General features: G+C 39.9%; 2 protein-coding genes across 6 annotated transcripts in view; both read right to left on the bottom strand.

Annotated features, from left to right (window-relative positions):
* The window catches only part of arhgef16 (Rho guanine nucleotide exchange factor (GEF) 16), a 12,566-nt gene extending 6,096 nt beyond the window's left edge, over positions 1-6,470 (bottom strand). The window contains exons 1-7 of one of the 2 annotated variants that reach the window (XM_013910813.1): positions 5,935-5,947; positions 5,647-5,766; positions 4,923-5,537; positions 4,345-4,396; positions 3,444-3,601; positions 3,057-3,113; positions 427-587 (exon numbers count right to left, since the gene is read on the bottom strand). In XM_013910813.1, the coding sequence (XP_013766267.1) occupies positions 427-587; positions 3,057-3,113; positions 3,444-3,601; positions 4,345-4,396; positions 4,923-5,537; positions 5,647-5,706 (1,103 nt within the window). In that variant the 5' untranslated portion in view covers positions 5,707-5,766; positions 5,935-5,947. Of the gene's footprint in view, positions 1-426; positions 588-3,056; positions 3,114-3,443; positions 3,602-4,344; positions 4,397-4,922; positions 5,538-5,646; positions 5,767-5,934; positions 5,948-6,195 lie in introns of those variants that run through there. The other variant, XM_005733009.1, reaches the window with a different exon arrangement.
* A 1,826-nt stretch (positions 6,471-8,296) lies between these two features.
* The window catches only part of espn (espin), a 36,613-nt gene continuing 17,609 nt past the window's right edge, over positions 8,297-27,300 (bottom strand). Inside the window, exons 8-15 of one of the 4 annotated variants that reach the window (XM_005733005.1) lie at positions 25,690-25,848; positions 23,560-23,791; positions 22,600-22,653; positions 19,384-19,529; positions 18,703-19,125; positions 11,288-11,367; positions 10,521-10,541; positions 8,297-10,198 (exon numbers count right to left, since the gene is read on the bottom strand). In XM_005733005.1, the coding sequence (XP_005733062.1) occupies positions 10,054-10,198; positions 10,521-10,541; positions 11,288-11,367; positions 18,703-19,125; positions 19,384-19,529; positions 22,600-22,653; positions 23,560-23,791; positions 25,690-25,848 (1,260 nt within the window). In that variant the 3' untranslated portion in view covers positions 8,297-10,053. The remainder of the gene's footprint in view (positions 10,199-10,520; positions 10,542-11,287; positions 11,368-18,702; positions 19,126-19,383; positions 19,530-22,599; positions 22,654-23,559; positions 23,792-25,689; positions 25,849-27,300) is intronic. The other 3 variants (XM_005733006.1, XM_005733007.1, XM_013910785.1) reach the window with 3 other exon arrangements.

The raw sequence follows: 27,300 nt of genomic DNA, 5'->3' as shown, positions 1-27,300 counted from the left end.
ACTGAGACAGCAGCTTCCAATACACGTTCAGTAGTTTCACAGATACTGTTTTACTTGGAAACCGAAGAAGAGGCTCAAAGATGAAAGGGCATTTCTCTTTGTTAATAAAGTTGCTTGCATTACACACAGGCTGGTTTCAAACACATTATCATTATAAAGCCTGGGAATACCACTCTGAGCAGATAGGCAGCAGAACCAGTTTGACTAGCAAGTTTTAACATGTAAATGGGGCCTACAGGACACTACAGAAATGCTAATGGAAAATGCTCTACCTGAATCAACCTTTTTCCTTACAAGTAATATGTTTCAGATGAATTCGACATCACTGCTTTCCCCAGAAAAAAATAAAATAAAAATGAAGGTCTTTTTGAAATTAGCAAAATACAGTAATGATGACTATGAGATCCTTAAGAGTCATGCGCTGACCTTTGACTAACGTCACGGATGACGGCAATATTGGAGAAGAGGTGGTGGTGCTCTGTGGCCGTCATTGTCTTCCTCAGTGTTTCGCTTTCCTTGAAGTTGCGTACTAGGATACCCAGGCTGTGCAGGTATGAATGCTCTGAGGTGATGATCTCAAAAATGGCCTATCAAGTGAAGACAACAAGTTACACAACCAAGTAAATCGGAATGAGCCATTCACTCTGCAACATGTACTTGCTGTTGTCAAGTTCTTTCACTTTAATTCACAGTGTTCCTTATTTCATGTGTGTGATGTAGTGAGTTCCTACATATCCCAGAATTCCTTTAGAGAGATAGGTTTTTGCTCCTTCCTTTCAGAGAGATAGCATCTTCTTACGGCATTCTGCTTCACTACATTACAACCAGCCAGAAAACCCAGTGTGCAGCATGTGACAACATTATAAAACATGAGCGTTTGCTGCTGTGCATTCTGGTTTATCAAGGCTGCTGTGGTTTTAAAAAAAAAAAAAAGAAAAGAAAAAAGAAAAAAACCAGGCGGTTCAAAGGGAGCAATGCCTAAATGCAGTTTTAGTATTGCAGATATTCATCTTAAAATTCACAGAACACTGAAGTGTAATGAATGCAAAACCAGCAGACACTTCACCACTGCTTGATTAGTAGCTGTGTGTTTTCAGCTGTATAACAGAATAAGCACTATGTTTTACATTATCTTAGTTTACCACTAGTGTTGTGGTTAGAACCTTGGAGGAACGAAGAGGTGGGAACGACACACCTTCCAGGAATGACCAAAGGGCATGAGCTGAGCTAAATCTAACAAGTTCTGACTTGAAGCTTGAAATGTCAATAAGTAACACTGCGTGCTGGACTGAGTAAAGATCTCTGTTGCAAGAATCTCAAATCTTCATTACACTACAGTCTATCCACAAGGAGTGCAGCATTTTTTATTAACCTCAGCAATCCTGAACTTCAATAAAATGCTTTCATAGTTCCTAAAACATGATTTGAACGACTGCAGGAAACTGGTTCACCATTTAAAGTAGACCTATGAGTTGACCAAAAGTACAAAGGAGCATGATAAGCACCTGTGTAGCCAGAGAATGATTACATTCACAGGGTGTGGCTTTATTCAGGGACTGTAGTGCATACAGGGTGGACCTTTGCTATTGACACAACAGCTGACATCTCAGATGGCTGGTGAGGGAAAAATCCACCCTGGGATAGTGTTACACTGCACAGATAGTATCAGTTTGTGATGTTTGTTGGCTTTTCAGAAGTTTCTGGAATGAAATATAACTGGATTTGTTGTTACATTAACTTCACCCGAACCCACCTTAGCGGGATCCTAACCTGCTTAGAGAGCCTTTAGACAAATTCTCTGAGAACAGGTTTCCATTCAGGAAATGAATTCAGGATGAACTTTTTCCCCCTAAACAAAAGCTCTGTGTAAACTATTGGGCTAAATCAGAGTTTTCTTACGAAACCTTCAGTAATCATGTTGTGCTTGAATCCATTTAATCACCTTTTTTAAAAAAACAAAACAAAAAACAATTCCCTGTATGTCCCCAATTCTACTAAACTATAAAATATGATAATAATTATTGCATTAATAAACTGCGATCCAGTATAAAAAAAAAACTATTAATAGTCACTGCATGTGTGGGGGTTTCTTATTCTGGTATCAGTTTTTATTGAAACCACAGGCTGTGGCAGCTTTTCTCTTTATCTGAGTGAACGGAAGCAGCATATCATCATATCATAGGTTTTTTTTTTTCTTTTTCTCTCCATTCTGTCATCAGGAATATTCCTAAAACATTTTATATTGCAAAAAAAAGTTGTCATTCTTAATGTAAACATTTTGGGTGAAATGCTTTGAACTTGTCAAATGTTTTATGGTTGCATTTATGGTTTATCCACGGAGTTTTAGTGGTGTGCGGTTTTCTGTAGCATGCTGAAGCACACCACAATCCCTCTCAGAAAAGGGGTCAGTAGTACTTGGAAGATGAGGGAACCGGTAAATCCAGTGTTGCGGCGTCGTGGAGAGTAATGACTCACATGAAAATAACCAAATTGGTTTGTATTGTAATCATCGTGGACTTGTTTTCTTCATGGCCAGGCTTTGTGATCACCTGATCTGTACTGCTGTGACACAGAGGTTTACTGGTCTCTCTGGATTCATCCAACTGCACCATCCACCATCAGCTCATATCGTGGCTGTCTTTTACCCATACCTCTACTACAAAGACTGAGTTTGTGAAGTGATCGTAAGGAGCAGCATCATCTTAAATTTAAGCTAATGATGATTGACCAAATTAGTTCATTAATCTTTACCACAAACTACTCAGTTCCACAGCCTGCAGTGCACATTTTATTCATTGCTAAAGAGATTTCATTACATAAACCAGATACCTTCAACAAGACAATATGCACCTACCCAGTGCGTGCCATATTAAACGAATAAACCTACTCACACAATTTTTACATTTCTTCTGGTCCTTAACAATGACCATAATCTGTCACCTTCCTCTGTGTCATCTCTTGTTGACAACTTAATCTGAGATTTGTTACACAGTAAAGTTAACCTTACCAGGCCAACCTGATATAGTAAGCTGCTATGTAAGCACGCACACACTTACCTCCTGTCGCTTTCGCTCCTGAGGTGTGACCGAGTCCAGAATACCGGTGTCCTTCACCTTTAAAAGTGATATAAAAAAAAAAAAATCAATAGTTTGAAACTAATATTTCTTTGAATACTTTTTTGAGACCGTTATATAAAACATATTCAGTACAGTAAGAGTAAGTGTTTATATCAGATAACTTTAATTCAAATTGATTTGAAAAAAAAAAAAAAAAAAAAAAACCAATGGAAAAAACCCCCCCAGAAGGCAGACAGTGCTCTCTGCGGAAGGAAGTGAGGACTGAAAATGATTTCTATACTAGCACGCTGCTTTATTGATAACTGAAGATTATTATAGACTGCTCTTAGCCTATACTTGATTCCCTCATTGCATTTGGACATGTACCAGCTGGCTCCAGGTGAGCTGGGTTGGTCGGTAGCTCTTTATCACAATGCCCTGATCATTTGCAGCAGGCTCTGCCACCACAGACTCATCAAGGGACTCATCTTGGTTGGTGGACTGCAGCCCCCGCTCACGGATTTCCTGGTAGAGGCGTGGTGTAGCTGAGGACAACATCAACATCAAATTGAACTCAGAAAATTTTATAGTCATAGAGTCCTAAATGCACAGTTCTAAAAGTATCTACTATCATGATCAGCTTACGTGTGGATTTTGCTGTTTTTCACTCACAAATGCCACAAAAATGCCAAAGCTGGATTGTGACACCATATTAAGATGGATTATTTGAGAATGAAAACGAGGGAGGTGAGAATGTATCAGTTAGGTGGACAGCCGGTAGACAGAGAGTGTGTTAAATGTGCAGGTTAAAGATCAAAGAGCAGGTTAAACATCGAATGATCCTCGAGGACTTAAAAAGAAGCAAACAAGCAAACAGAAGTGTTGTTTAGGCAGTTCTCAATCAGCTGCTTCAGTATCAGTTTTATAAACTGAGTTTTCTTCTCAATTCCACATAACTAGATCTCAGAGATTACTTTAAAAAAAAAAAAAAATCACATCTCAAAAAGGAGACGTCGCAGTGCCTGACGGTTCGGGACAACCTTCAAGGCCCAGCAAGTATTTAACATGCCAGGAGTGTTCAGGGAGAACGATTTCCGTTTCGGTCCCCTCCTTTCCAAACTATGGCATGGAAATTATAGCTTTCTCTGCATGAGGTTTTCATGACTGAGCATACGATTAATTTGCAATCTAGTTTCAAAATGTCAAATGTAATTGGTATTTTCTGAGTATTTGTAGCCCTTTAACCCAATTAAGAGACGCAGACAACGCGGCGCACGGGTGGACATACCATCTTTGAATGATCCACGTTGTCTCTGGTTCCTCTTTCTCCCCAGGGTTCCCTAGAGACAAAACAGCAGTGTAGCCTGAAGTTACTGTGGAATAAATGTGTGTCACTGATATTTTTTCCTTTCTTTTCTCATTCTGCCTTTAACAAACTTCCTGAACACTAGTCTAGTCGATTGTGGAAAAACGCCATCATCTTTATTACTAAAGTTGAATGTTGCTGACACTATTAGGTATTCCCCCTGTCACCTATTAAAAGGACAAGACTGCATCAGCTCTGCTCATTTAAGAACTTTGGTAGCTACACCAGACTGAAAGAGCTTGACAGACCCAGTCGAAGTGTATGTGTTTACAGGTCACAACTACACAAAGAAAATGATGCTGCACATGCTCCAAGTAATTGGATAAGTTAAAGTATGATTAATTAGAAGGACTAGCTCGGATGCCTGTTTTTCTAAGCAATTCATAAACTAATATCAAACTGTGATATGCATACAAGTTCTCATCTAATTTGCAATATATTTGTGGCAGATGGGCAGAGTAGAGCACTATCCTTAGACCCCCTGGCCTCAACTTATGTACCTTACGTCCATGGGTGCGAATTGGGGCAGGACTGGGTGCTCTGCCCTCTCTAACAGGTTTCAGTTCGGTTGCAGTTGCTTGTTCTGTCGCCAAGGTTTCAAAATTCAAGCTAATTATTGCCGCTCTGTATGACTGGTTCCTGCGGTTCCTCCTAATACCAAAACCTTCTCCATCACTGTCGTAATCGTCCCAGGACACATCCGAGCGACGGCTTTGGTTCGCACTGCTGGAGTTCTCCAGTCCTACTGGGAATGTCACCACGGTGGTGTGGTGTCGGTTTTTAGGCCGGCTGGACACTGCTAACTTCTTGGGGATCATTTGCTCCTTGCCAACCTTCAGCGCAGCAGGACTTGTTGTGCTCAGAACCACCTGCTGAGGCACCGCAAGCCTGTCCACTTTATCATCATCCACATCCTCCGCTTGCTCCTTGGGTGTGGATGCTTCAGGCTCGGGTGTTGCAGAGCCTGGCGAAGGGCACTCATCACCCGACTCGTATATATGGAGTTCTGTGGCGAACTGATTTTCCACGATCTGAGGGACCTGGCAGTCCTCTGACTGGCTCTGAGACATGGCGTCCTCCTGTCCTAATATTGGCTGGTCTGGGCTCTTCAGCAACTACAACAATGGACAAAGTACAGAATTGAAAGGAGTTATAATGTATAAAGCAGGACCTTAAACAGAAACAAGGCAACAGTCTGGCCCTAAATAATCTCCAGTGACCCACCTTGTGATCCAGTTCCGCTCTCACACAAGCACTCAGAGTTTTGATACCCTTCAAACTCATATGAAGGGACTTAACCCATGAGTCACCACTTACTCCTACGCTGGACTGTAAATCTGTACGCTGCAGTAACCACAAGAAAAGAAACTTTTTAATAAGCAGGCTACTCCTGTCCTGTTCTGTGAACAGTCCAGCGCAGACCCATAAGCCCGTTTTAATACATGCGTACTTCTTATAAACACATCTCTATTATAAATAAGCCTGGCGAAAGTCTTTAAGTGGCATTCCTACCAGCCAGTGAGAAATCAGCTTTGCATGTGGGTTTCAAATATAAAATCCCGCTGCTGTAAATCCACTTTAAGTGTTTTGGGGTTTTTTCCGTGCATTTCGCCTTACTCCCAAATTGATTTCCAATAACTTCGCTGCCTGTAAGACGGATTAGGGTGGGAGAGGGAAAAAATGTCTGCCTCGCATTCCCACAGTTCAAAACAGCGAGATGACACGCAATGCAAGCAACACCGAGACTGGGAGAGGTCCAACAAACTGCCCTACCTGAGTGAGCAGAGCTTCTGACAGCAGCCTCGTTTACTCGCTGACAGCACGGGTCAGTCCGCCGGTGCTTCCGGAGCTGCTGTCCGACGCGCAGAAAGAGTGCAGCTTTTATTGAGCTGCAGCTGTACTCCTCCGCCGCTTTCTGTCACATTCTCCGTCTTTACTCGCCCACTTCCTCCTGTGTTTGCAGGCGCCCATTAAAGCGAACCCTTTACGTCACTACAGGTGAGCGTCAATCAATCATTAATAAGCGACCGTTTCGATGAAAGCAGGACACAGCTCGCGAGACAGCTTCTCACGGATAAGCAGCCTTATATTTAGCCATTCATATTTAACACCTGCCCCTGTGATGCTGGATTATCCTATTTACCAGTCTCGTCTCGGTCATACAAACCTTGACTTTGAAAAAAATTAAAAATAAAAATATATAGGCTATATATATACATTATTATAGAGCATCAAGTAGAATTTTGACATTTGAGTAGCTGAAATCCGTTTGCGCATACATAAAGACAAAGTGTTCCCTTTTGCGTAAACTTGTAATGACAAATTTTTTTTTTCTGATTTTTGTATACCTGATTGGTAACACATAGCTACATAGCTCGTTGTTCCCCTCTAGTGACCAATAAGAGGCATGACACTGTGTTCATCAAGCATAAATCCAGATTTTCACAAGCTTAACCACAAATGAGTCATTAATAAGTAATACATTTGTTTTTTTTTTAATGATTATTATTATATTTCAGTCATTTTTGTGCGGTAATCTGTTTTATGTACAAATCATTTTAAAATCATCAAAAAAACAACTCTTGTTTAAGCCGTGTTTGAACTTGCAATTTCCATTTCATTTTCCTTGTAGATTAAAAATATCACCAGCAAATATCTCCACAAGTCACTAAAGCTGAGCCAGCCTCAGACTCATGTTGCTCAGAAAGTAGAGCATAATCTGAAGGCCAGTGGTTTGATCTCTGGCTCCTTCACCCTTTATGTCAAAGTATCCTTGAGCAAGATACTGAATCCTGAATTTCCAGGATTGCACCCACTGGAGTGTTAGGGTAGGTTAAAAGAAGTGCTTGCATGAATTACTTCAAGCCTGGTGGGTGAATGAGTCTGGAAGTAAAGAAACACTAAACACTCAAATTGAGTAAAGTGCTGTGCTGTAAAATACAGTGCTGTGAGGAAAAAACCCCAACACAAACACATTTAATATGATTCAAATGATTATTGATGATTTCATTTACTGAAGAAAAAAATCTATTTAAACCTACCTGGTCCTATGTGAAAAAGTAATTGTCTCCTTTGTTAAATCATCATGTATAATCATGATGAATCAAACTGAGTTGAATTTTACTAGACACACTGAGGCCTGATTACTACCAGATGTGTTTAATTTAAAAAAAAAATCACTTAAATAGAACCTTACAGATAAAGTGAAGTTTTGGTTTTGGTACTCTACAGTGAGAGCCATTATGAGAAACCTGAAACAGTGCACACTGAAGACTCATCCAGGAGGTCACCAAAGAACCCACAGGAACATCTAAAGAACTGCAGGGCTCAATGTCTCAGTTAGTTAGAGTTAGAGTTCACAATTCAGCAATAAAAAAAGAGACTGGGCAAAAATGGCATCCATGAGAGAGTTCTGCGCTCTACCTGAAAATCCTGAAGGAGAATGCCTGGCTGTCAGTTCACGCCCCGTAGCTCAAGCATATGCAAAGGGACAACAATCTGAAACACACCAGCAAGTCCACCTCTGAATGGCTCAAAAAACCCAAAATGAAGTGGCCCATTCGAAGTCAGAACTTAAATTGGATTGAATGCTCAATAAGTCTCCAATGTGGCTTAAACAAAACAATCCAAAAGCTTCACCAACAGTTATCACAAATGCTTGATTGCAGTTCTTGCAGCCAGCAGTGGGACAACCAGTTTTTAGGTTTAGAGGACAATTTATTTTTTGTGTAGAGCCAGTGTGTTCCCGTCCATATAAGATTTTAAGCTTCTTCAAAAAAAGTATACATGACAAGTTTGTATGGGAATTAATTAGTGTTGCACAAGTATTATATTTTTTGGAAAGTAACACAAAAAACGAAGCACACATTTTCTCTTTTTTTGGTAATTTAAGATTTAATTTCTTCAACTTTAACAGTCTGAAAATATGATTACACATTAACCAATATTCTATTCAAGCAAGGCTGAGACATGTATTATAATGCAATGTGGAAACAATGAGGTGACAAAATGCTGAGGGTCACTATGTACACAGTTTATATATAAAGAAAATCAAATGGCAATGACATTTACACCATCCTCAATTTCAATATCATATGGCATCCGATGAAAGTGAATTAGAATATATCCAAGTGATCAAACAGTCCCATGATATTCATGTGACATCGTGTGCATACTTGTAAAAATGTCCATCCAACAAAAATGAAACATCATGTTTTTAACCACCGGACAAACACAGCATGATTTAATTTCATTTAAGAGCTTTACTCTCACTTAAATTCCACTGTGCAAATGCGTGAACTGGTAAAACTTGCAGTATGTATGTCTCCTCAGTTCTGCCGAAAGTATTCAACACAGCTTTTCCAAATTTCTATTTGTTGGCCAAACTGTGCCCAACAGATGTGCGAATCATTAAGAATACTTGAAAAAGAAAAATCAGCTTTTTTGTAGTCACTGGGGTCGACTACTGAAACTGTCGTTTCACAAAATTTGTATCGTGACTATGTGTGTAAGCAGATCTGCTCATCAAAGATTTAGAGTCCAGGTTAGTGGGACAAAGACCGGAACATGACACAGGACAAAATGTTGTCTTTTCTCTAACTTTTGAAATATTTAGTGTGAAGATGACGACTGCTGTAAGTTGCCGATGTGCATTTCTTTTAAAGGCTATGCTCACATAGAGGATGCCTAGTAAGACTTTCTGTGTCTTTTCTTTTCTTCCTTTGAGAATATCCAGGAACCCCTGGGTCAAGTATGCTTAACAAAACAACACAACTTGATACGCTTTATGCAACACATGCACACAACATGTAACATTCGTGCTCAGAACAGCTTAAAGTTTAAAGTTTAGGTCACACACTGAAAAATCTCATTTGGATTCTTTTATCCTTTTCCAGTGAAAATCAATCTATATCATTTTGCATTTTCTTTTTGAAAAATAGGATATTTTATCATCTTTTGAAATCCGCTGAGAAAGCACGACAAGCTTAACTACGAGACGCTGATACGTTTGAGCAGAGATTTTGCTTTAAAAAATTGAAAAGAATTGCAACCGTGGCAGTAAAACGCTTCTATGAGACTGGTACAAAAATGTCATGACTAAGCCATGATGGAGATGTAACACTATCTACATATAGAATGCATTAGCTGCTTCATGAGTATTTTTTCCCCATTCATTACATAAAGGTGAGTGAGTCTGGCATATAGGCTTAAAAGTAGTCTCTTTCTATTATAAGTCTGTTAAATGTTCTAACTTTTGTCTAGTCTAGTGATTTGCAGGAAAGCGGATAGATGCTAAGTTCAGGACACATACATTTATCGGGTCACAAGAATCAGTGCATCTCAGAACTGTTGTTAATTTTAAAAAAATGAAGAAAAAAAACAAGATTTTGTGTCAATAAAACAGGTGCAGGGTCATCCCAAGCCGAGCCTCAGAGCCCGTGTGGACAGCAGCAGCCACAGCATGGCCCTGTGTGTCTGGAGGCCAAAGAGTAACACACAGTTTAAAGGAAGACCAGCTTTTCCCCTGTGGACCTGTGCAGTGTGGGATGCAGGATCAGGGAGGGGGAGGCATTGGTATAAGTTGGGGTGGGGAGCGCTGCAGGGCAGAGGATGGGGAGATGATCCTGTTTATTATTTGGGTATATCCCCTTTCTTCAAAATGAGCTGCCGCTGCCAGGGCGCCAGTTTGGTCTCGTCATAGCCTAGGTTTCGTATTCGCTCCAACTCCGTCTTCTCCTCGATCTCCTTCACCTTTTTGGCCTGCTCCTCTTCTTTTCTACGTGCACCCATAAAGGATAATTCACAGTAGTTAGAGTTGTACAGTAAATCTTCAGTTTATAGTTGTTACTTCTAACATATGCAAATGACCACATCTCAAGACACGAAGCACTCAGAAGCACAAACCACCACCAAGGCATCTCACTTTTTGGGCAGTATTTACTGTTAAAAGAATAGTACTGTATTTTCTGTATATGAAATTTTTTTTCTTTGCTCTTTTTAAACGTAATTAAAGAAGACTCACAGCACCTAACAAATTTCTCATTCAACACATTTTGTGTTACGTGTTGTATCAAGCAGAATGAATAAAATTTTCTTACCTTTTCTGTTCCCTGTCACATCAGGAGATGGTGAGCACAAGAAGACAAGGTTTAAATATCTTAAACAGCAACAGCAGTTAATTCACAAGTTAAAGCAATTAAATGATAATTTTAACACGTGCAAGTGACAAAATAGGAAGTACACTTTATACTCTAAACATCAAGTTCAAATTGTTCAACAATAAATGTCACAAAGAAGGCTAAAGATCGCACAAATCTTGAGGTAAAGCTGAATTAGTCAATATATTTTTGCTTCCACTGAAGGAAAAAAATGAATGAAACCTTTCATGTAAAGTTCTCGACTCTTTTACTTCTTCCAGGCTCTGATTTATGGATTTAAAAACAGATACAAAACTAGCCTTTTACTTTTAGTGCATATGAGCATATGACGCACCTGCAGTTTTGATTAGGTCCAACATTTTCCCAATGCAAACACAAAAAATATGTTTAGTAAGCTGGGTATTTTTGAATATTTTTGAAATAGAGAAGTACAACATAGTTGTGCAGAAGAGCTTCTTGAAATGCAAATAAACAGTAAATTAATAAAGAAGGCCTGCAATGGCAAGCATTTAACGTGCTTTCCTGTGAAAAAAAACTCTCTAGTAACAAAACCCCCCAACTGGTTGGATGTTTTGGTGGCATCACAGCCACTAAGTGTTTTCTGCCAACTTATTCCAGCCCAGAGCGCCTTTATGTCATCCATTTGGGTTAAGCACTACTAATCTGCCACCAAAAATGAGATGTGCTGAGTAACACTGGCTACTCACCTCTCTTCATCCATTTTCTTCTTCATCATGTCTCTCCTCCAGGCTGGCATTGACGCCAGGCGTGCCGCCTCCTCCTCAGCCTGTAAGGGGACAGAGGGGTCCGGGGAGAGACAGAGATAGGGGCCCACAGCAGTCAGCAATGAATTTGTACTTTTAAAGTATCTTCTGTTGTGAGGAGACTTGTGTCAAGTTTAAGAGAAATCGCGAGTGCAAAATATGTACTACATGTATTTGGTAAATGTGAGCAAGTTCTTCAGTCAGTTAAGTAGCTAACTCTGCTACAGACTTCACTTGCATCATCTTGTGTGCAACCTTCTTCTTTAAAAAAGTAGTAATCTCAGTCTTCACCTTTAGGTTAGCACACAGTCATGAACAGATGTGCCCCATGAGATCATTTTTAAAATATCTGGTTATAATACACCTGGATATAATAATAGATGTGTTAACATTTGAAATATTTGGAAATTACTATTGAGTCTATTATATTAAATTAAAGGTGATATTGAGATGATTTATGTCGGTAGCACTGCATAAATCATCACTAAAGCAGGCAAGCACCTGCATAAAGAACAACTGTAATGAAATGTTAGTCCAGTCTGTTTGTTTGTGCAGATTCTCAAATGTCAGTTTAAACAAATGGCCTTTATGTAAGACTTAAGAACCTAAACAATGGTAACCCAATATAGTTGAAACTAATGTATGAATTCACCAAAACAAACAGATCTCACAAAATGTCTGCTTCTGCTGTTTGTTTAAAATGAAACAAAGCCTTTGAAAAGGACAGTGTTTTACAGGATATTCTCTGTGTACACATATGGTAACTGGATCCCTTTTTTCCCTTTCAGGCTGTAACTGGAGGTGGAGCGGGAGAGAAAGAGGGCAGCCATCTTGGATTTCTCATCTTCGCCCAACTAGACACATTACCCTTCTGCATTCATTTTACTGAAGGATTTCACTTGCCCTAGCCAGTGTGAATCCAGGTAAGATTATCTATGGAATTAATATTTAATGAGTCCCCTGGGAATTTTGCCTCAAAAAAAAAAAAAAGAAAAAGAAAAAGAAAAAAACATGGAGAAAACAAACCAAAATAAACAAATTTACACCGCCCCCCACCAAAACTCTTCACCAAAAAGTAGCTGATAGTAGCTATTAAAGGTTTAAAACTAAGTGTGATCAAGTCAACTGGCAGTTAAGTAAGAGTGACAGTTAAGCCAACCAATTAAAAAAGAAAAAGCTGCAAAATACGAATTAAGCAGCTCTCTTGATGGGCTTAATAAAGTTTTTTGGTTTTGTGGGCCATATTTGTAGTGTCAGTGGACATCCACAAGGGTCAGAACACACAACCCTTTGCTGTGCCTGCATACTGTTTGGGATTATAACAATTGTAGGCTATTAGATTTATAAATTTGGAAGTGTGAAAATGACATTGTATTATTAAGATGATGTTATTGCCTAGACTTTGCTGTGCTAGCAGCTATTTCAATAATCAATAATAGTTTTAGGTAATTTTATTGAATCTAGCATTATTTTTTGTCTAATGAAAGAAAAATAAACAAATAAACTGTAGTTCAGTCAAGACTAATTCTGTTGATACTGTAATTACTACAGCAACTTGACCTCCAGTTCCATATATGCAAGAGCGCATTGTGCAAGCTCAGCAGATTACATCATAGTCTATTATAGTTTTGCCCATCTGTTAAGGCAGTGTTGTTACTAACATCACTCTTTACTGCATTGTGTACGTGCTCCAACTCTGCCTGAAATATTGTGCAAAGGGGAAAAAGTTTGATAGAAAGTGGCTTTAGGTTTACCAGCTGACTGCCTTCTCGTGCGACCTGCAAGTTGATAAAGATTCACTGTAACCTCCTTATGGCTCCTGTAAGCCACAGATAGAAGGACAGCAGGGGGTGTTAAGAGGGTTATTCCAAGGTAATCTTGATGCAATAGAACAGACACTATGAGAATAGTGTGTAGTGTGCGGTTTATTGCATCGACAAGCACTGCACTTGAGGATTACACATTGAAGAGTGTGTGTTTGACAGTTGCTCTTTCATTGGTAAATCAGTGTCGTTATGTAAGTTCTCAAAAGGATGGAAACAATATCTTAGGTAATCTATTGTTTTGGCCTTTTTGCCACACATGTGCATCAGTGCAAAAACTCCAAATGGTTAATTGCTGCTTAAATCTGCTAATCCCCAAAAATGACAGTTTTATTTACTTATAACACCAACCTAGAAACCAATAAATAGAAGAACATGAAATCAATTATGGAAACTCTGAGCCAATATTTTAAATATACTTATATAATAACATAAGCAAACAATGGAATAAACACCATAAAGCAGTTGTAACATTTTAATGTGATGTTTTATTTAAGTTAAAGCTTTGACTGGTGAATACTTTTAAATATGCTCAGAGAAAATAATTGTAACTTTTGAACCATTTTCACCATATTTCACCAATTCTGTAATGTTTATTAAAAGGCACACCTTATAAGTAAATAATCCACTTGAATTTAAACAAAGACATTTGTGAACCACTAAGTAGTTCTAAACTTCAAACCCACTAAAGACTGAGCTACTTTCTCTTTCAGTTCAAGCAAAAAGGAACCATTTAGACAGTAAGGCCATTTTCCCCTTCACTAATTATCAAGAATGAAGGTAGAACAGAGGCCAGATGCTGCTCACTCGCTGTCACTTGCTGTTTTTGTGTGAGTTCACTGGCTAAAAATGTGACAAAGAGGAGAAAAAGGGACACGTTTGATCATGTGCATAGAAAGAAAGATAAATGGAAATGTAACTTTTATGTAGCAAAAACTGTGTGCAATTCCATGTCATTTTTTAAAGTCGGTGGAATATATGGATGTTATCTATAGACCTGAGTCTGTCACTTAAAAGTGAGCCACATCTTCTTATGCACATTACTAATACCAGTGCCAATTAATCACCTACTGTATGAAAATGAGATGGGATAAAACCCTCACATAAACGCAGTCTGAAATATTCAGTGTAAAACAACTATGCAGAGTTTTACTAATCATCCCCATTACAAAGATGACCCAAAGAAACAAACAGCATTGATTTTTATGGCAAATCTTTTCCTTTTAAACTTTTTTTTCCTTTGTGTTTTGTGGCAATCAATCATACTTCGTCTGAAAAGCTCTTGGTTTCACACAATATGTGCATCTTTTGTAATACAATGCATACTTTCCTCCACTTAAACATACAGAAGCGGTAATGTTAGCACAGCAGCATGGATGCTCTTTGCTGCAGTTAAGTCCATTACGTGACATGACCTAAACATTAACAAAGCAGATTAGGTTCTCTTGTCAGCATGTTGCACTGTGCGTGCTAGTTTTCCACAATTGATCTTAGCAGTGAACCTTCAGCACAACCTTAGCCTACATAGCTGTTAGATATCAAAAAGTTCAGCTTCCTTTTCTTTCCAAAAAGCAAAGCTTCGGTCAATGTATTTGATGATTTCCTCATTGCTGAACTCTTTAAGCTCATAGATGACTTTAATTGAATCTTCATTGGGTTCTTCTTTGGGTGGAGGTTTATCAACGTGGGGTTCTTCTTTGACTTTAACAGTAACAGGTTGGGCATCTTTCACTGGACATGGTGTTGCTGTTTCTGGAAGTGTCTCAACTTTAGCTGTTGCTTCAACATGTTGCACGCTTGCCAAGTCCTGCATGTGGTCCTGCTCTGAACCTTTCCCATTAGAAATTGCAGGCTTATTTAAACTGACATTCCCCTGAACACTGTCCTCCACTGAGTCCTTGGGGGGTCCCTGCTCCACACACTGACTATCGTGAGCCACAGCAGGTGACGAACCTTCAGAAACCCCCGAATGTGAGACTGGTAAGGAGGGTTGTTGTGATGGTGCAGGTGGTGCAGAGTGTGCATTCGAAAGTGGGAGTTCAGGAGGTGGTGGGTGGGATGGTGGGGGAGGGAGTGTTTCCTGCATTGACATTATGGACATGTCAGGAGACATGGAATGTAGCGATGCTGTCAGCATGCCTCCTCCCTCACCCGAGTCTCCAAAGTACTTGACTTTTATGTCCTCAAAACCATCTGCCCAATCTCGCTTCTCGCACTCAATTTCCTCCATGACCTCCTTGTGAAACTGCCTTATGACCTCCCATTTGTGGCTGCCAAGACGGTCAAACATCTCATAGCATAAAAGGTGTCGGAATTTCCGCTCACTTCGAGACATGTTCATTTCCAATAGCTGGAAATAGCCAAGCATGAAAAGGTCAAGAGTTAGGCTTTCATAGCTCACAGTTGACCCGTTGATGTGCGGCAGGAAATGCTGTGGCCAATAGATCATCTGAGCACGACTCAGCCGGCGGATCTGGCGTGTGGGCACTTGACTCATGATTGCCCTCCAGTGGCCAATCAGATTCCCTACTACCTGCTTTGATTTCATAAATAGGAGGAGTTTATCGTCTTCACTGTGCATCTCTCCACCAATCTGTGCACTAAATTGGCTGTAGTCCTCCCAGTCCACATCTAAATGATTTCGCCTCCTGCCAGTATATCTAGTCTGATAAGACTCAGAGACTGTATACTTCCGCCAATGTTCAAGGAACAGGAAGACAATTCTCTCTTTCCTCATTTCAATACATTCCTGGACATAGCTTAGATCTGTCTGCACCTCCAAGCTTCTTGTTAGTTGATCATTATTTAAAACAGGGTCTGCAGAAAGAACCTGGCTGAACTGTTCAATATTAGTTGGTGCCATTGCCTCAGTAGACATATATGTCTTAGGAGCATGAGATGCGGTGATAGCTGGTTCTTCAACAAGTGGTAAGACTGATTCCTCCACTGAAGTTAAACCACCATTGGTATTGGATTCCAGTATGGAAGCAGAGGAACAAGGGACCTCATCCTCACAGACTGTCTCTGGATGATAACTAGACTCACTTACCACAGGGAGTGACCTCTTGCGTTTGTAAACCCTATTTGCTTGGTTATCTGCAGACTGCGGCTGATTCTGAACTTCATAATTAGCCTTTAGGTTCTTCACTGAAACGCCGCACTGCTTTATTTCCTTTTCTACATCCTCTCTTGTTGAAAAGGATTGAGAGCGTCCCATAATTCCAGCTGATCCCACTGACTGACCTGTGCTCACATTTCTTGTGTCTTCTTGGGAATATCCAGGACATATAAGATCCAAGATGTCTATCTCTTTGCCTCCCAGAGTGGCAAGAAGGATAGCCATACTCTTTAGGAGGGTAGAAATCTTGCTGCACCAGGCTGGAAGATCTTCAGCTTTGCCATGCACCTGCTTTGGATTGACTGAGAAGTGCCCCTGATTGAGAGCAGCAGAAACTGGTAGAAGCTGGTGAAGCTCCTGCTCCAATTCACTCAGTTCCTTCTCGACTTCTGATACCTTATGCATAACCTGTAGGTTCTCAATTTGCTTCTCAATTCGGTTCAGGTCGGCCTCAGTCATCAGTTCACCAAATGGGCCCAAAATGGCATTGTGGGCGTGGGAGTAGTGCCATTCCAGAGGCTGGTACTGCCCAGTTGATGCAAACTAAATCAGAGGTCAAAGGAGACCAATAGGACAAGGAAAAAAAAAGGAGGAAGGAGGGAGGGATTCCTTCAGCTTGAATTTCCTGGTACGAACACACGCTTCAGTGCAAATCCATCCTAACACACAGGATTTACATGGATTTAGTGGTGCAATGGCACTGCCTGATTACAAGCACAAAGCTTTCCAATGGAATTTTGAGTCAAAGAACAGTGACTACTTTGTTGAGTTATATGCGAAATTATATGTTAGCTAGACCAATACTGGCATGCAAGAGTTACAACATGTTAGTATTTGTATTTTAGGCACTTAACACTGCAGATGTTTCACAACATTTGCGTAATGCCTCTTAAAAGGCTCTATTCTGTTTTTATGAGCCAGTGTTTACTTTTGTCTGATATTTTTTTTATGCATCTACACAACACTTCTACTACAAGGACACTGACACTGCAAACCATTGGCGTTACTCTTTATGAGATCATGATCTGCTCACACCCTGCCAGCTTCTCCCCCCCCCAAAAAAGATGTTGGGGAAATTAAAAAAAAGACTGCTACAATGATTAGATAGAGATGATTTAAATTTAAAAAAAAAATCCTCAATGGACACAAGTTTTCAGTATTGTTAATATGCTATCTGTGTTACTGTTGGTATCAATAATGGTTGACTTGTAGTGTGAATGGACCCGGCATCACACCACTGAATCAGCATGTAAGAACTTGGAACAGCAAAACTCCACCATCAAACACCAGCCCACACTGTGAACTCATTAGTCAAGTGTGCCAAATTCTGTGATGGTTGTTGTAGCCAAGTATTCAATTCAGTGCACTCCAAAAAGGTCTGCTATTGGCAAGAAGTACAAATACGAACAAGAAACATGTGAAGAAATGCAAAAGAAGTGGATAAATAATTGAAAAATGTGAGAACAAGGAGATGATCATTTTGTGGACGTGAACATGTTTTCATGTGTTATTAGCTTATGTGTTACCAGTTTAATGTTTTTATGAAAAAAATGTAACTAAACAATTAAAACACTGCACTTGAGCAGTGTGTTTAAGCTTGTTGTTTAGTGGTGCAACATTACAATTCCTTAGATAGGAGTAAATTATTAATCAGTCAAATTTAATCAAGCATGTTACATACTACTAGGGTCCTTCTTGTATTACACAGGATTAGCAAGTGTTCAGATTGTTCCAGTACAAACTGCAAATTAACATCTTGTCTAAATAGTCATAATATAGTGCTATGACTGTGCATCAGTGTATGCTGGCTGTAGTCCTTGAGAAAAATATGATCCCACTGAATGCTTAGCTTTAAACTAGCGACTTCTAAGAAAAGCCAACACAAAGAGCAAAAATGATCTCATGCAAAAATGGAACTAAATTAAACATGCCTTCGCACAATGCCAGTGTTCAAAGCATAGACAGTATAAAACATGGATGTAGTTTCTGGCTAGGAAGTGCTTTAAACCTGCTAAAAAGTCTATTTTTGCAAATCTTGTTCATACCATGTTTCAAAATGGCAGATTATCTGTGAAAATGTCTTGTGGTTGCCAGTGAGTATGTGGTTTCACAGTCAAAACTCCTCATCACATCCTTTTTTTTCCCAAAATCAAGACGGTGATGGAGAAAACGCTCATCTTGAGGTTTCAAAACAAGACTGCAGAAGCAGTGGGTGATGTAACAGTAGCTACGTCCATCTTTTATACTGTCTGTGGTTCAAAATCACAAACTTCCACGCTCAAATCCAAGCAACAGCTATCCCCTTTGCTTTGCTCATGATCTGAATCTGAAGTCACTTCTAGTCACTTTTACTGTACACTGTTAAATTTATAGGCCCACAAATGGGATAGCTAATGACACTCAGCCATTATGCCTACCTTGCGTTTGTGCTCTTCTTCCTCTTGCATCTTGACCTGAAGCTTGCGCACCATCACCTGCCTTTTCCATTCAGGGATGGCTTTCCCTTGTTCATCGTGAGTAGGCACTAGAGCCTCAACATCTGTGAGGCTCGTCTTCCTCCCTGAATCCGCTTTTGCTGTGCCTCCACCACTGTTCCCATTGATCACAGAGTTGGAGGACAGCTGCTCGTTGCTCCCAGATGTTGACACGGTCCTGCCAGATCCGGAGCCAGCGGGGCTGGGGCTGGGGCTGGGGCTGGGGCTGGGACTGGGGCTGGGACTGGGACTGGGGCTGGGGCTCGGATTGGTGGGTTGTGAGGTCACTGGTGTGCTGGTTGGCGGAGGGGATGGCGGTTTGGCTGGTGGGCTAGATGATCGACTCTCTGGAGATGTAGAGTTTTCCTGAAGAGAAATAAAGGCACAGATGGAAAAAAACAAACAAACAGGAGTCACATAAATTTTAACACATGTGGCTAAAAGAGAGTGAGATTTTGACTTTCACAAATCAGGCCAGAATGTGGTTAGATTTGCATATAGTTCATTTAAAATAGAGAGCGTGACATCAAATCCACAGTTGATGGTAAAAATTGTGAGTTAACTTTCAGAACGATCCCTTCTGCATGAGTCACTGTCTGTAGCTAAGGAAGCTAAGTGACCTACATTGTTTCCTGTGGGCCCGCTGTTGGAAAACACAGTGGTGTAGCCTTTACTGTGAGGTGTGGGCTTGAGGCTCTTCCCTGCCTTGATCTCTGCCAGCAGCTCCGAGTTGTCGCCGGTGGGGGACATCATGTTGAAAGATTTTGCGCCTGCGGACAAAAGGACGGAGCAGGCAAGTGAAACCAGGTAGAAAGATTGAGCAGAGAGAGATGGATACAGACAGACTGAGAGAGATAGACTGATGAGGAGAAGAAGAGCTTGAGTGGCATTTCACTGTTAAATATTTCATCCAATCAGCAAGGTAACAATGCTGACCTGGAGCATGTTGGACAATGATGGGAGGTCATAATGGTATTCTAAACCTCACTCATGGATAAGCTAGATACGTTTCTTTTTAGATTTGATTACTCTGGTTGGCATCTGCCTTTATTCCTGCTGGGGTCGAATGTTTGCTGGAGACGTAAATATCGTTGGGCAACTGTTAAATCGGCCAACAGCTGGAGTGAGCCAGGATTAAATGAGGATGAGCAATTAAATATACTTTCATTACAGTGAACTCAAAGAACAGAGACACACAGTCTCTATCATTGTCATCTGACCATTATCTTTACAGCTCAGCTGCTGTTAAACACCCTAAAAAGATATACATTCAGTTCCCGTTTACAATAATCTACTGAATGAGTCCTTCAACAAATTTAACTACACTTCAACTTCAAACTCTGTTTCAATGCAATTGAAAATTAACTTCATTTTCACTTTTAAAGGAAAAATAAAATTGGTCCTATGCCAATCAGGCAATGTCAAAATATGCCGCTAATTTATGCAATTATACATTTAGATCAGCTTTTCAAAATGATTATACTAACCATAAAGAAAACCATAAAGTACTGCAATGGAAGCACCACTGCAGCTGTCGTTTGAGTTCTTAAGCAAGAAAACATTTAAAGTGTAAATGGAAAAAGCTCAAAGATGATGCTCTAGTGCACAACTAACAGTTACACATATCTTTATAACAGGATTGAAATGTAGAATATTTTGAAGCAAACGCACAAAAGGACACCTCACCTGTTTTTGCGAATGTTTTTTTCTAGGAAAATAAATATCCTCAATCCTTCATTGTTTACTCATCCTCTATGTGTGGAATGGAAAAAACAAAACAAAAAAAGAGTCCTACTGAAAAAGTGCTCCCTGTTGAGACAATCGCAATGCTCCGGCCGGACACAAAGACTCGCTAGCGTGCCACCCCTCCTCACTCTCCCTGCTCTCTCTGTCTCTCTCGTGGGGAGGAGAGAACAGCTTTCCATTAAAGACCTATCATCACAGTTGGGGGAAATCTAAAGGAATCACCCGTAACTGGAAGTGACAGCCAGCCATTGGCAAGCCAGCTAGGAATTAACACACACAAACGCACACACGCACACCGTGTTTCAATCCCCGGCTTCTCAGTGCCCACAGCCAGACCAAGATTCAGTTCGCTCGACCTGATAAACTGTTTCAAGACACATACAGCTGTCCCTCATATTTTCTGCATCACATAGAGAGAGAAAGAGAGATAGAGAGAAAGAGCGAGTGAGAGAGCGAAAGAGAGAGAGATTTGCCTGTGTGTGACACCACTAAGCCTTTTATAATGTGTGCTTGATTGAAACTGTGGCCTGTGTAAAGCTTCAGGATAAAAAAGAAAGAGCTGAAACACCTTTGACAGCTATTTAAATTCATTTTAAAAAGCTCAGTACATCGCACGAGAGGTACAAATCTAAAATATCCTGGGCTAAAATGTAACTAGATCAGTTGCACATAAGCATGATTAAATGCTTTTTCAAACTTAAAAACAGCTAAACAACATTAAACAGCTGTATCTTTAAAAAAAAAAAAAGACACATTCTAAATTGGTGTGCTTGCAACTTTTTGAAAAGAGATTAAAATGTGTGTTTTTGAGTCTTTGCTAGTATGATTGTATTTAGCCTGGGATGTGGGTGGAGAGAGGGTGGAGGTTTGATGAAGAGACATGTTCCTATGGCGTGTTGCTGTTAAGGTCAGCTATGACCTATGATATAAAAAGCAGGATCCTTTGCACCCTTACAAACAGAAAACTACAGGGACACAAACCTCTTCATTCAGCCGCCTGGTTTGTTGCTCCAAGATTAATAGAAGGTTTTTAATTTTATGGCCTGTTTATCACTACTGGTTAATTCTGTTGAACAAATCATTAGATGAAAATGTGCGCAGTACAATATAAAAGGTAAGCGGTTGTTCTCAATAGAAGAGCAACAGGACAATAAAGGACTCGTAACCATCGCCATTGTTGCAGCAGCATTTGGAATTAGCCACTTGTTCTGCTGCTGTGGCGACAACGAGTGTTTGAGCTGTAAATTCATCTTAAGCTCTCAAATGAGTTGGTGGTGTTTCATTTTATGACCACTAAACAACTTGTTTAACAGTGTCACGCAACTCATGCCATTAGCGAGCACACACCACTCTTTAGCTTTAAGTCTTTTATTGCTCTCCTACCATTGGTCGGCAGAAGGAGCATGAACAGATAGGACAGTTGGATAATTGCTGAACAAAGCGCACAGATAACATAAAGAGACTGTAAAAAGGTATAATTGTCACTTATGCTATAGCCAGGTTATACTTTAATGGTGCGTTTACTTACAGCTTTGTTTAAGGTAACAAAACGCCTCGCCTGCTGTACTTGTTACAAAATGTTTCTTAATTAGATTGTAATGTTGAATTTTCTGTTATTCTGTGTTTTATGTTGCCGTTTCACTGATTCTGAAATCTTAGTAAAAATCTTTTTTTTTTAATGTTGTTTTACCTGGAATACAGTCACTCTGCACTAATACTAGTCCTCACTGTATTGACAGGAAAACCATGCGGCATTGGGTAAAAATAGATAAAAAAAATGTAGGTAATCATTCAAACATTGCCTTTGTTAACAGCAATTACGGTCACATTGTACTTAAAAGTAAATTTCTTTCAGTTCAGTTTTCAAAGGGTGATAGAACAGCTGCTTTGATAAATTGGATACATATGGTTTGAAATAACATCTCATATAAAGTTATTTACATAAAATGCTATGGACAGGTTAAAATGCTCTAGAATTTAGACAAATGTTATAAAATGTCATGTAAGTGGGAAGGACAACTGTGAACTCTGAACGTATCTAAACAGGATGAAGTGATTTAGCTTAAATGCAATTGATTCGCAGTCTCTACTTACTCTTCATCTGTCTAAGTGCTCCTCCCTCAGCCTGTGAGGCAGAGTTATCTCTGCCTTGACAGAGCACATGGTGGCAGGCAAGAAGAGGGAAAAAACAAAAGAAACAAAACAGAGAGAAGTGCATGGAGAGCAAACAGGAGAGATAAAGAACATGTAAACAGAAACGTATAAAGCAGAAAAGCAATGCTGAATTGAAAGTGACAGTTTATAACCAGGCGACATCAATGTATTTAGAATTACAAGAGAAAAAAGTATTTTGTATGTGTCACTCTTCATGTAATATCTTTATCAGGTAAAACTGATATCTGCCTATCATTAACAAGATTCTTTAAGCAAAGATTTTTGGTATTTTTGCTCAGTTTCCAGTTTGCTTTTGTAGTATACTGACCAATAGTATAAGCAGGAAGTTATGTATGTAGACATGTATGCAAAGAATGGCAGATGTCAGCTCCAAGAACTGGATTTGTCATAATCAAATTTAGGAACTTCACTTTCACTGAATTTCCTTGTATATTAATGAGTTTCTAGAAAAAGGAAATGCATTAATAAACGTTAGAACAAGATAAATATTTTGTTTTTCCGATCACAAATCTTAAAACACTTATGTATTTTAAAATTCCACATTTTTAGCACTTAAAAAACAGCCTTATACAAAAGTTAAAATTTCCCTGCAACTCGAGCGGCATGTGCACCGTCAGACTGCATCATCCAGTGCGTCCAGGGCACTTAAGGAAATGGCTGAACACTAAACCAGTTCTCAGGGTAATGCTAGCGCTACATCATTAATTTATAATCTCTTATTTAGAATGCTAGGGTCAGACTCAACTCATCTTTACCCAGGGTGATTACTTTGTACCCATTAATACACCAGTCTCTGCTTTCAAGGACTAATATAGCAGGAAACAAAGATGGGGGGAAAAGTATTGAGATTAGGGGAAAAAGCAGGTTTGGTTGACTTACTTCCTGATGACGAAGATGGGCGTCGTTGATTGGTGGGCGTGGCGTTGGCATTATTTTGAGGGGTTTGTGTCTCCGGAGGCAGAGGAGGAGGTGGCGGGGGTGTTGGCATTGGATTGCTTGGGGGAAGAGGTGGTGGTGGAGGAGGTGGTGGTTGAGGGACAGATTCCTCTGTAGTCCCATTTTCAGAGCTTTGGGCGGGATTTTCATTTGGCTCCTCCAATAACACAGAACCCTGAACCAACAAAAGGGAGAGTAAAAAAATGTCACTCATTCTGCATTCTGAGGTTTTGTCTTAAAAACGACATTGTTGTTAACTGGAAACACTGCTTTATCCTGAAAGAATTAAAATAACACTTATTTTTGCTCCACAAATTAAATATTTTTTTTGCATACTCTTGAGAGTTTCTTTGCGCCTTACAAAAACAGTTTGTTTTTTTCAGTGTTGGAAATATTTAAAAAAATTCACTGGTGAAAAAAAGATGTCACGACATTTATCTAAAATAATATCTGAGAAAGCTTGAGATTCCTGCGCTGAGGCTTGACAGGCGCAAATGTATAGTGGCACCATACCTCAGCTTCCTCCTGTCTTTCATTAACTCATAACAACACAATGCCTTTTGCTAATAACAGCTAATATGACATAATCTCAAGGGGGAAAGGTCTGAGGGGAAAACAGCCATCTGTCACTGCCCCACCCAGTGCATACGTCTGACACACTCTGAAAGTGTGCCGTACCTCCTGTGGAGACAAATTAATAGACCATGACATTTAACTCGACTCCACCGCTCCATTATTCCTCAGACGCGTGCTTGTCATTGTTGCCGCCTTTACTTTTCAAACCCCCCAGAGAGCTGGAAGGGGGTTGGCCATGTCCAGATGGGTCTTGGCAGCACGTGCCGTTTCTGCTGATTAGCCAGCCCATCTGCTAGGGTTGTGCTGAGACCAGGAGGGGCCCCGCTGAGGCCTTAATTGGCTCAATGAGGATTATAACCCATGTCATCCAAAACACCCCCACCCCTGATACCCATGAGATTATAAGAACACCTCTCTAGGGATGTTGGTGAGAGTCTGCCAGATTCTATTCATTCAGCTGCCTGTGAAGGTATGTGGCAACAAGCACACAGCTTATATTTAATACTGGGATTGACATGCAAATGCGAACAGAAATTTTCCTTGATCAACTTTTCAGGGCACCTACAATGGCACATAATTTTGGACTAACCTTTTGTCCTTTCTGGGGAAATTCTGTTGTGTAAGCGCATTATGTCAATGGTGACCGAGTAGGCTAATAAATAGTGCCTAAGTCAATAAAAAAGCATTATCAAAATGTTTGCATTGCAGTCTGATGTACATGTGGGGGATTTTATTACAGCCTAACACATACAAGCTGGCCACTTATCTAACAAATACGTTCAGCTTCAGTGGGATTCTCCTTTTTGTGTCCCTTTCGTTGGTGATTTCTTGCTAAGTGCTTTGTTGTCAGCGATCATACTGAGTTTGATCTACTGTAGCCTCTTGGACAGTTTACACAATGGGGTGGAGACTCAAGAGGCAATGGAAATAAGGGGATAATTTGGATCAGGTGGCAAACAAAAGCTCAAGAGGACGCAACATTATATAACATGCTGAGTGGCAATGCTTAGGCAAATAGTGCAGCCAGTTTTGTAACCGAATGCCATCGTCAGCAAGCTAAACCTCAGACTGGAATGACCTTATAAGGAGTTAAGAAAGGAAAAAGGAGAAAAGGAGCCTTCATGGAAGAACCAGGGCACACTATGTCAACCTACTACTAACCTTACATCCATCAGACATCAGCTCATGTACTGACTTTCAATGTCACCAAAAATAGTGAGATAACTGAATTATAACAAAGTAATATTTATTTTTATATTTTTGTATAATGCACACAATATTAAGCTGCCTTGTGTTAAAAAAGGTATGTCACATAAAGAAATAAAAGCAAACATACCAGGGCAAGAAAGCATTTTTCACACACATTTCCAGAAACATATAGACAAGTACATACATTAAAATAAGAACCTATAATACAACAAACATATATAGAGGCAGACATATTATTATCATTTTTAACCATGTATAGTTTGCAGAAACGGCAGAGCTCGGGCTCACCTCCTCGTTGGGTGCCATGATTTTGCTCCCACAAGGCTCGGCCGTGTCGCTCCCCAGGGTTTTGTAGTAGTCCCCAGTGCTGGGCTGCTTGTTGAAACTCCTTGACTTCCTGTTTGAATCCACACGGCGCAATTTGTCGTGGCTCTCTCCAAGAGTCAACTGATTAAGAGATTCAAACAAGAGAGAGAAAGGAGAAATATAATTTATGTTGTTTAACCCACCGACTTTCACAGGAGTACATTAACACTTTTTTTTAGTTTGAAGTGCATGTAAAACCAGTCAATGAATGATTGCTATCGATAGACTGATTATTGGAATTGGATGCAAAAATGTATAATCATTTATGTTGTGCTGAATTGCATTGAATTATTTTATTGTGACTTATAATCATTGTCAATGCTTTGGGAGTGAACCTTTCATTCTGCGATGCTGTGTACAACATATTTACCATCTTTTATTCCCAGATTAGCCTTCTCTTGTGACGAAAGTGGCTTTATTCACTCACAACACTTCACAACAAGGCTTTAGTTTGGTTCAATAGACATTGATATTTCATGCTAAATTTGTGGAGCTATAGGACATAATGGTTCACATGCAATGCAACTTTTACACCAGCGTAAGGGAGACCGTTCTTTAAGAGCAAGGTCAGAGGTCACTAACTTGAACCTTTAGTTATGGGCTCTCACTTTCCACTCCGACATCTATCCAACAATTGGAGCTGTAAAGCCAGGATATCAAAGCTGGTGTTAAAAGAAACTGTGTGGGTTAAAGCGTGCATATACATGAGAGTTACCAGGTTACCGGACAGTAGCGATGGATGCGATCACATTGCATTATGACTAACATGCTTTTCCAGTCTTTCTGTGGACAGATTTTACTAATGCAAAAAGCCTCAAATTTGCATTTACTCAACTCAAATCAAGTTCAATGAAAACTTTTTAAAATTGAAATGATTGATTTTCAAAAGTGTGCACTACAAAATGTGTGTAAAAGACAACACAGCACATTTTTAATGTTTAATGTCAAAAATGAACCTTAAAAGCTTTCAGCTACTAGCGTGCGAGAGTCGTTGACGGAAAAAAATACAATTACTTTGCCTTTCAAATCCAGGGCTAGGCAACAGACTTGCGGTCATTTACATTGTAATGCGTGCATAGGTCATGGCGTCGCACAAAATCCAGACAAGAGCACAGTGTTTAACATAACCAATAATTGACAGCTGACCCCTGACCTCTCCTCCTCTGTGGTGTCATGTTCTGAGTTTTTATAAGCCTATTTAACTTTGTTGACTCATGTCTGCTGTCACAGAAATGGTCCCTGAGCACTCATCAAGTAGGAGAGTAATGTGAGCTGCTACAGATGGTTTGTCATCCTCCAGGGAGGTGGGTCAACAATAGCAATTGTACAAAGCATTATAGCTGCCCCCCGCCCCCATCAGCCACAGAGAAGCATACACACAGACAACCTTTCTTCCCATTATATAGATCTATCTCTCAGCATAAAGTCATATGTTTTATACACACGCACGCACGCACACACCCACAGATCGATAGATAGATAGATAGATAGATAGATAGATAGATAGATAGATAGATAGATAGATAGATAGAT

Source organism: Pundamilia nyererei, unplaced genomic scaffold, assembly GCF_000239375.1.
Source record: "Pundamilia nyererei isolate P.nyererei 1_Seehausen unplaced genomic scaffold, PunNye1.0 scaffold00049, whole genome shotgun sequence".
Lineage (NCBI taxonomy): Eukaryota > Metazoa > Chordata > Actinopteri > Cichliformes > Cichlidae > Pundamilia > Pundamilia nyererei.
Note: the sequence above shows the minus strand (reverse complement) of the source record. Positions and strands in the feature narration are given on the sequence as shown.